Genomic DNA, 10,076 nt, shown 5'->3' with positions numbered 1-10,076 from the left:
ATGTAGGATATCCATGTTGCTTTTAGCTGGTTCCTGTTTTGGTTTGTATGCCATTTATTTTGTTGAGGCTGATAAAAAGCCAAAAAGTCAGGAGGCAAGAAATGACATGTGATGGTTGTTTTTTCAAGCTGCATTATACCTCTTCCCTCCTCCTCCTCCTCTCTCTTTCTCTCTCTCTCTCTCTAATGACAGGAGCCACAATGGCACTATATGAGGTCACCAACAAAGTGCACACAGTTGAGGGACTCTCAGAGGAGATTCGTAGTACTATCACAGTGAAATAGGGTTGTCTGCTCTCCCCTACACTCTTGTACTCTACATAGAGGAATTGGCTGTGGCTGATTTTGTTGATTCTTTTGGAGTAGTTGGCCTACACTAGCAGTCTCTATCCTTTTTTATGTAGATATGGTACTACTGTCACTCTCTCCAGATGGCCTGCAACAGCATTAAAATTCTTAGCAGAAAATTGCTAGGACAGACCGCACACTGAACCTTGGGTTATAATTTTTCACGCTAGCCATGATTACTTGCACAGAGAAACCCTTTACTTTTGATGGAAAGCTAGTGCAGATTGTAGGAATTCACACATTCTTGGAATTCACCAAACATAAATGAAAGATGGTTGTTAAGATAAAATTTTATGGTTTTACATTGATTGGATAGTGCACTCCCATCTGGAAGGAGTCTACCTAGATGCTTTCTCAAGCTGACATGCGAGGGAGATTCGAGATGCCATGATACTTGGGGAATCACCAAATATTGGAAGAAAGAGGTGGTGCTTTGTTGCCATTTACACATGTAATTGTGCTTTTTAAAATGGTCATACCTCTCATTTAGGAAAAAATAATGCCACCTAGAATGTCATAGTATGCTTGTCACATCTACGGCCCCTATGTACTACATACAATGCATGAGCTCTATGCACCCTTGTCAGATACACCTAAGGGATCATCTCTACATGCAATCTATGCGACAAAACTAAAAGCTGTCCCATAGAAATCCTCAATGAACATAACATATAACCTAAGCTAGATGGTCATCTAGTCCATATGACTGTCCAATCAATGAGGTCAATCCACATGGGACTCCTCTCAAGACATCCTAAAGGCTTGCAATATCCCGTTGACCCAAGATCCATAGATGCACATATATAACCTAGCAAAAATCACAGTCTAGAGAGGACAACAATCACACAATTAACTAGGGTAGATGAGGGCTATGGATATATGGGGTTTATGATATTTGGTGAACGTATGGGGTTTATAATCTACACTAGCTTTCTAACCCTATTTCTTTGACAATAAGCAACCTTGATACAGGAGCATGTGTATAAAACATTGGTAGATCACATTGCTTCTTAAAAATCTGCTAGTTGTCTTAACATTTTCTCAAACGTGTACATTGTTTTTGTCATAAAGGTTATACGCATTGTACGAAGTTACAAAAATAATCTATATTCCATTTTCATAAAAGGTTCAACAAAATGCTTACAATAAAAAGTTCCTCAACGTTCTAATCACCATATTGAGGTGTTTGATTATAACATTTTAAAGGTTTTGTAGCTTTTTTTGCACTTCAAATTAATAAGTGTACTGTTTTTATTGAGAGGTAACATCACAAGTTTCAGACATCTCAAGAGCTTGTCATTTATCATATGAGCAAGTCTACTCTCATCAAAGGAAATGGACAAATGAGATTAAATGATAAAAATTACCCAAAACTACTATTTAACATCATGAACTGTGTTTAAATTCATGTGTTATCCATAAATACCGAGAGAGTTAATGCTAGGCACAATGTTGTGTGTTTTCAACATATCGTAAGAGTCATGTGGCATTATAGATTTGATGTTGATTTTGCTAAAAGCCAGAACGTGTTCAATTTCACATACACCTCGCAACCCTTATATAACATTTCATGCAGCCATAGCTTATCAAACACGCATTCTTGTTACCAACTCTATGCTCCACTCACATATCTGGGAAAATAACACCAACGCCACTAGTGGTTCAACATTTTCAAATCGTTGCTTACAATTACTATCATGATAGTTACCCTATATTAATCCCTATAAGTGATTGGTATGAAATTGAACAGAATTAGTAAAATCACTCTCCCACAACCTGGTAACTTGCCTTCCACCTTCCATTCATTAGAACTTTTGCCACCGAAAGTACACCTCTAATTGGATGACCTCTGTTCGCATCTATTCGTTCATCTAAATAAAAATGCTCCATATCCAACCAGCTGAAGCAAGAACAGGTACCTCACAAGTGGAGTGATCTTCAGAATCTCATCTCTTCATTGACGGCAATGCTAGAGCTTAGCCATCATCTCTTAAGGCACCATTCCTGGACACACCATTGGAGGTTCTCTACATGGTATATTAACTCATGTACATTAGCAATTTTCCTAGGTAAGATGGTTTACTGTTGGGAAGTCAAGTGACATGTATTTATGAGGAAAGGGGGGCTCTTTGGACATTTAAATTCACCTTCTTATTAATGCAAGAATTGAAAGGGTGAAATAAAAAACTGAAACAGTGATATACCAATAGTGTTAACGCTCATATGAAAGGCTCATTTACAACTTGGATTCTAATGCATCCCACTGAAAAATAGAAAACAGCCATCAATAAATTAATCATTGAAATATGGTTAGAAACACCACCAAAATTACCACTCATTACAATGATGATTCTTCAAAAATATGCCCAACACAACATGTATGGACCATGGCAACTACCTTCTAGAGGAGTCATAGGTTAATAATAAAGATACCATCTCCACTGATTCTATAATCAACACCACTACCAAAAATGTCACTCAACGTGATAATCACCCTTGAAAATTATGTCCAAACCAACATGTATGGACCAGCTGCCATCAATCATAGAGACCAAGATGTATGGACCACCCTTGAAAATTATGCCCAGACCAGATGTATGGACCAGCTGCCATCAATCATAGAGACAGTCTCCATTTTGATACCTTCAGTTCCTCAGCTTAAGTGTTCATGGACTTTCCTTAACCTTTCTCACTAATCACTAAAAATAGAGCTGCCATGCAGTACACTCCTTAAAACTTAGTGCAAATATTTACATATGGCTCTAGCATTCAAACTAGAGCTTCGAATTGTTCTCCTCTATGGACCAATTTCAATGGTTCTCCCAACCGACTAAAAACTTTATGGTCTAGAAATCAGCTTTGCCAGGATATCTTGGAAATGGAATGCTGTCTCGGATGTTCTCTAATCCTGTTGCAAAGAGGATCATCCTCTCAAATCCAAGACCAAATCCTGCATGTTTGACAGATCCATACTTGCGGAGCTCAAGATACCAATCATAAGGCTCTTGAGGAAGTCCCACCTCTGCCAATCTGCAAGCAGATAAAGATTTCAAGGCAAAAGCAGTTGGCATGTAGCAATTGATAACACACAAACCAAACAAACTTCTTTTCCATGTACCTTCTCTCCAACACTTCCAAACGCTCCTCCCTCTGACTTCCACCCACCAGTTCTCCCACCTGCATGCACCACACCCAAAAAAGAAAGGAAAATTTTGATTACCTAAGGGTCTTTACACATGACACGTCCTTGGGCAGGCAATGAAAATTATGGACAGGCTCATCGTAGGAATTGCCAGCTTTTTTACAAGAAAATGGACCGAAAGATCACCTCCCAAAAGTTAAAACACAAAAACCCCCCCCTCCTAGGACTCGTCAGCTTTTTGACAGCAGGCAGGGGATCGTGCATAGAGACCTGAATACAATTTCATTCCCTCCCAACCTCCACCCAGTGTCGGATTTGTCAACTTTTTGACAGCCGGTGTACAGACCCTATTGACAATTGCATCACCTCTCAATCCCCGCCCATCATAAGATTTGTCAGCTTTTTCATGGGTGGGGATTGTGTGGGGAGACCCTAAGACACCTCCTATTGTCAGATTTGTTAAACTTCTTGACAGGCTGGAAATGGTGTGAAGACCCTGAGACAACTGCATCTCTCATCTACTATAATCTTAATAGTATTAAGTGCTTCATTTCCTTGTAAAACATCTTTCCCCCAAGACCGTCCCGCACCTAGCATAATAAGGGTGACTTCAAAGTTCACATTTTAACGTAAACCCTCCCTCCAAACACCTGTTTCTATGGCTAGAAAACAAACCTTGGGCACGAGCACATCCATTGCAGCAACTGTTTTACCATCCTCATTGAGGCGCATGTAGAAAGCTTTAATCTCTTTTGGATAATTGTATACTATAACAGGCTTTTTATATACCTCTTCAGTCAGGTACCTGCCACAAAACAACTGGAATATGAACTCCTTTGCAAAAGAGATTAGTTCAAAAAGACTTCAGTACATGTCCATTGCCCTAAAAACTTCTGAAATACCCTAACCACTAAAGATGAGCATGACTCCAACTATATGACAGTAGTCTTGGCAGTGCTAGATCAAGCCAAAGGTCTTCGTAGTTACCTGAGAGTAGTAGATTCAGCTGAACTTTAAAAGATGCTAGGTGGCATTCACCTCATTCCATGTGGAGCGGTGGAGATTATTTTGGTGAGCCTCTCTCTTCCTGTGACTCCAAGATGTACTTGTGCTTGAGTTTTATTTTGTTTCCTGAGTTCCTTGAGGGGATGCTACAAGTCAACCTACAACATAATGCCGCCATTTGCCTCAGGTTGGTATCTTGCCTTCCTTGGTATGCAAGCCATGTGAAACAACCCCAACTACCTGTTCAATCTGTGGCCATCTTTCCTTCTTTAAACATGGCTCACATGATCTCAACCTATCTAGCCCTAGCCCATATCATGTCCACATGCATGTAAAGGAGTGATGCATGTGAATGGCCGTTTTGCCCTTTATTGTTAACAGCTCCCTCCCTCACACTTACCTCTCATTCATGGTCAACCAAAAGGGTAAAAAGGACCTCTATGGTGCACTCCTCACAATGTCTACTGAAAAAGACTAATATTCTAACCCATGGGTGTGGCTAGACGCAATGTCATACCACAGCTCGTCAAATGTGGCGGCTTAGCAAGGAAGGGGAGACTCCTTGCCCACAAGAAAGATGGCTCTACGGTGAACTTCTCACAATGTCTACTAAGAAAAATAGCCTTCAGCAATATTTTTCTTCTGTGAAAGACAATATATAATACAGCATGTTTAGCAAGCGTAGCTAGCAGGGTTCCAACCCAGGTCCTCAACAGCCAGAATCGAACACCTTCGCCACTACACTACATAGCTATGGGCAGCCTTCAGCAAAAGTTTAAGCTGCAGTCAAGGTAGTTCCAAGCGTACGAAACGTACGAACGGTACGAGTTTACTACGTGGTACAGAACGTGGACGATGATAAAGTACGTTAAAAACGTTAAGTACTTTTCAAGACTCGAGAATTAATGTTTGTGTGCACTGTGTTGTGAGTGTCGAGACACTCACAACACATTGCACACAAACATTATATCTTGAGTCTATAATCTATAGAGTTTTAAAGTCCTTAGTCTACACATACCCAAATAAAGTTCACACCATGATTGGAACAGTGGAAAAAAAAAAAAACATGATTGGAACGTTTTGAACCATGCCAGTTGAAAAAAACAGCAAACTAAGAGTTTTTTATAATAAAAAACGTTCTTAAACGTCCAAGAGTTCAAAACGTCCTATATCATTTAGGACGTGTTTTTTATCCTACCTTGGCTGAAGTTGAGGGGATTTCATCTCCAAACCTCAGGTTGTCCATCCAGTTGAGATGGCCACCAGACCATTAATCCAGATAGAGGCAAGAGTGCAGTTCAGTAAAACAAATTAACTACTTCTTAGAGCCCACAACAGCTGGTTAAAAACCTTCGACTGTAAGGGCCTACAAGCAACAACCACAAAGGCTTGATGATGGCTACAACAGCATATCAAAGCTTACCTTTCATGTTCAGATGCTAAGTCTATACCCCATTTGACCTCGTTCTCAAACTTCTTATCCGTTACCTGTCATCATGTCATAAGCCGATATAAATTCAGAAATCTCTCTCTCTCTCTCTCTCTCTCTCTCTCTCTCTCTCTCTCTCGGAGATCCTCACCCCCAACAACCCTCCTCTCAGCTTACCATCACCAGTTTTTTCCAGCCTAGAGGAGTGGATAGGGAGGCACCAGAGCCCACCACAGTGGATATGGAAGCCTATACCACAGTGCCCCCTCGCAGCAGGCCCACGGGAGTCACATCAGATCGGGTGCGCACACTCCAAAGCTAGACGCCCTCGTCCCGTCGGACCCCAACCACCCCCATCTCATCAGCCCCAGATCAAAGAGATCTTGGCCCGCCATCAAGCAGCCTCATCCTCACAACAGACTATCGACATCTCTAGCCTTCTTGTATCACCCATGATGGACATCCTGGATGGGCCCTTGCCTGACATACATGATTGATTGACTGTTTTTATTCAGCTCTCCCATATCCCACCACTTATTGTACCCTATACCTGGCATAGTAGGATCTAGATTTTTTCATCTTGTATAATCTCAGAGTCTGAGATCTTAGCTTTCAGTTTTCAGTTTTAGTTTAATGCTGCTTTTTCTTATTTCATTCATGACAAGATTTCATGGACACCATGTACACATCATTTTGGGCTCATAGACCCTTTGGGTCTTTTGAAGACATTAATGTAACTCTCTCTCTCTCTCTCTCTCTCATACATACATATATATACCGCATGCGATGAGGATTGCCGTTGGCCAGCTAAGGGTATCCTCACACCGCATTTGAAATGAATCTGGGAGAGCTGAGGGCATTCCACAAGGGGGGACAGATATAGAGGTTATGCACGACTAGGGAGATTGAAACAGAGGAGCACACTACCTGTACAAATGCCCAACCTACTATAAGATACACAGGAGATTCCATTGCCTCTTCCATGATGGTTTTGGTCCTGTTTCATGGGTGGTGTAGTATAGAGATCAAGATGCCTGGGCCTGTACTTGTTGGAACCTCGCCGTCATTGGGAGACCCTAATAAGGCAGTACTCAAGGAGGTAGGATCAATATGGCACCGCTCACACCTCCATCAAACTTTTTTTGGGCCCCATCATCCAAACACGGCAACTACCACCCAAGCCCGACAAGACCAGAGGGAGCATGAAGGTCATGAATGACACATCTGAGCCCACGTGTCACCATTTGGTCCCTTCACCAGCTTTGATCAGTGTTTTGGGGCAAGCCCATGCACATAACAGAACCAAGGTGAGCACAGGGATTTCTACAGAAGAAAGCTGAGGCATTCACTGTGGCAAGGATTGGCCTAAAAGACGGCCACACAACATACAAACTACGAAAATTTTCCGTATCCAAGCAATCTAGAAAAGTTGCGCTTTGATACCACTATAACCGATCGGGGACTTGGAATAATAGAAAAGACACTTCAAATACCAAACAGAGTATGAACACAACAGGAAGCCACAACAATGAGCCGGAACGGCCGGCTCCTTGTAGGAACTTCTTTATTCAGTAGAAACTTTACAAGAACTCAAGGTGAGGGTGCATATAACACCAAATTTTCCACAATCCACTAAGCAGCTTTCCAAAAGACCCTTGTTGCTCAAAAGGAGTTTTATACTGGACAGGTGGCCAAGCGAGAGGCTTTGTTAAGCAACTACACCGACACTACCCATATGTGGAAAGGCTAATATTTGGAAAGGTAACTCGTGACAAGTCAGTAATGGGTATTTTCGGAGACTTAGCACAAATGTATGTAGAAGATCCCACAGATTTGACCTTCAAGTATCTTTGGGAGAATGGTGACATCAAGGTACAACCCAATGGCCAATTTCTCATTTCAAACCCTCCTAAGCAATACAAGAAACGTTTACCCGAGGAATTGGATGAGCACTCATGTTTTGTGAAGAAGAGGCCCCACCTTCCCTCTGACACCACCTTGGGAGCATCTGAAGACCGAAGCTCCTCACACAACTCCCTCTCTTTCTCCTGGGTTTGAGGGAAGAGCGGCTCTTATTAGGAATCCCCCACGCTAGGGTGAAATAGGATGTTGGTTTTGCATTACAGACAGTACCACCCCACGATTCTTTGTGGTAGCCTAAGTGCACAAACTATGGAGCAGTGGGACACATGACGATCTTTTCCCTCATGCGAAGATTACACATCATGATGATACAAAGGCTTCACCTCAAATATAGATTCTTTGATGACAGATTTCAGCCTCTCATGACGGCATATGTTTTTGTGTAAAGAGATGCTATTTTGCATACACCTCGGTTGTATACTTTTGCCAGTATCCTTTGATCAACTAAGTATTTTGGCTTATGTATATGCAATTCTTTCAAAATAAATATATTCAGTCTTTTTGTTGGTTGAATATATGTTTTACTCTTTCATGTATGTGCAAGGAGAATCCTCTGGTTGTTGGTGTTTGTTGCAGGAAAGATACTTTGAGCAATCCAACTATCTTTCTTCTTGGCCGCAAAGCCACTAAACTAATTCATGATTTCGGTATTCTATGCGATATGGAGTCATTAAAATTCGGGATCATTAAACTATCTATCTACAATGAGGATTTAATTGGGTATAGACCCCAGGACAAAAGGAGGCGCCTAGGGCAACAAGTTGGGAAAAGCATAAAAAGCAGATATTTTGGGCAAACACAGCTACTTTTGGCCAAAAAGGGAAAGCATGGGGGTTATTATTGGCTGGTCAACTTGGGAAAGACGGTTGAATCGTGGAAAAGGTGGGGAGGAAGGGCTGTTTTGGGAGTGGCACATGAGAGCACAGGCAGACAGCAGCTGATCGAAACTCCCTCTCTCTCTCTCTCCTTCTCTGCTTTGTGCTGACTGTACAGTTCTGGGCTGGCCGACAACAAAAATTCACCCTGTTATTGGCTAGACAACTGTAGCTGGTTCCTCTCCTCTCCCTCGACTGGCTGCACACACAAGCTAACAGCACATCAGCAGCTGTTTTTTTCTCTGTAAACTGGCTGTACATACAGCCTGCTGGTTTCTCTCTCCCCCCCGTCTTCTTGTGACGGAAGCTGGCCGAACAGCAACAGTGCCAGTTTCTTTATCTTTTGGTCGCCTTCAAACTGGTGGTTGCAGCCGTGAAGTGCCCATCTCCTATTGGCCATGCAACGGGCAGATTTGGGACTGTTTTGTCTTGGCTCTGGAAAGAGAACTTGGCCTGAATCTTGTACGTGCTTTGGTGGAAAGCTGCTTAGTGGACTGGAAAATCCGGTGCTATACGCACCCTCACCTTGAGTTCTCATAAAGCTTCTACTGAATAAAGAAGTTCCTACGAGGGGCCAGACATTCTGGCTCAGTGTGTTGTCTTTATATTGTTGTGGCTTCCCCCTGTGTTCGTACTCTGTTTGGTATTTGAAGTGTCTTTTCTATTATTCCGGGTCCTCGATCAGTTACACCGCGACCCTCTGGCCCCACACATCCGGGGAGTCACCAGAGAGGAGGGAGCACTCTCTAGAGAACCAGACGTCTCCGCCTTAGATCTGAACCTGCCAGCTGCTGCTCTAGTACATATTCTGGCGCCACAGAGAGATCTCACCAAATGAGATGGATATTGCCAATTTATATCCCACTCGAGAAGATGACACTACATGAGATCTGCCATTCTTCATTGTACATATGGATTCATGTAGTACGTCAGCCTGTTTTTCTTTTTTCCGTGTTTCTGACATCCAGTTATCCATGCATCACATGTACTCAGTTTAGTCTCATAGACCCTTTGGGACTTTCATGGATGTTTAATATAATCTCTCTCTCTCTCTCTCTCTCTCTCTCTCTCTCTCTCTCTCTCTCTCGATACAGGGGAGATTCCACTGCTTTTTCCAATAGGGATTCGGGCCACCCACTGCCTTTTCCGAGAGAGGGATTCGGGCCACTCGCACGGGTGATACAGTATGAGGAACAGAGATTCTTGGGCATGTACTTGATGGAGCTTGGACAACACGGATGTGGTGCTGAGGCAGCCACTAAGAGACAGGCCCAACCCCGACAGGACACCTCCCAGAGAGCCATCACAGATTTCGTTGTGGTATACACATCCACATGCTTCGGCCTGCTTGGACC

The 10,076-nt window shown here is 42.5% G+C and overlaps 1 protein-coding gene and 1 long non-coding RNA gene across 2 annotated transcripts in view; both read right to left on the bottom strand.

Annotated features, from left to right (window-relative positions):
- Positions 1–1,983: 1,983 nt before the first annotated feature.
- Positions 1,984–2,610, bottom strand: LOC147620610 (uncharacterized). The gene is made up of 2 exons (XR_015269956.1): positions 2,552–2,610; positions 1,984–2,374 (listed from the first exon to the last, which is right to left on the bottom strand). It is a non-coding gene; the product is annotated as an uncharacterized LOC147620610 (long non-coding RNA).
- Positions 2,611–2,618: 8 nt separating this feature from the next.
- LOC147620609 (asparagine--tRNA ligase, cytoplasmic 1-like) overlaps positions 2,619–10,076 on the bottom strand; it is a 33,733-nt gene continuing 26,275 nt past the window's right edge. Inside the window, exons 6-9 of the mRNA XM_086824854.1 lie at positions 5,918–5,982; positions 4,165–4,294; positions 3,466–3,524; positions 2,619–3,377 (exon numbers count right to left, since the gene is read on the bottom strand). Of these exons, the coding sequence (XP_086680980.1) occupies positions 3,194–3,377; positions 3,466–3,524; positions 4,165–4,294; positions 5,918–5,982 (438 nt within the window). The 3' untranslated portion in view covers positions 2,619–3,193. The remainder of the gene's footprint in view (positions 3,378–3,465; positions 3,525–4,164; positions 4,295–5,917; positions 5,983–10,076) is intronic.

Source organism: Cibotium barometz, chromosome 31 (assembly GCF_041138505.1).
Source record: "Cibotium barometz isolate CiBa-2024 chromosome 31, ASM4113850v1, whole genome shotgun sequence".
Classification (NCBI taxonomy): Eukaryota; Viridiplantae; Streptophyta; class Polypodiopsida; order Cyatheales; family Cibotiaceae; genus Cibotium; species Cibotium barometz.
The sequence above is the reverse complement of the archived record's forward strand: the minus strand, read 5'-3'. Positions and strand labels throughout refer to the sequence as shown.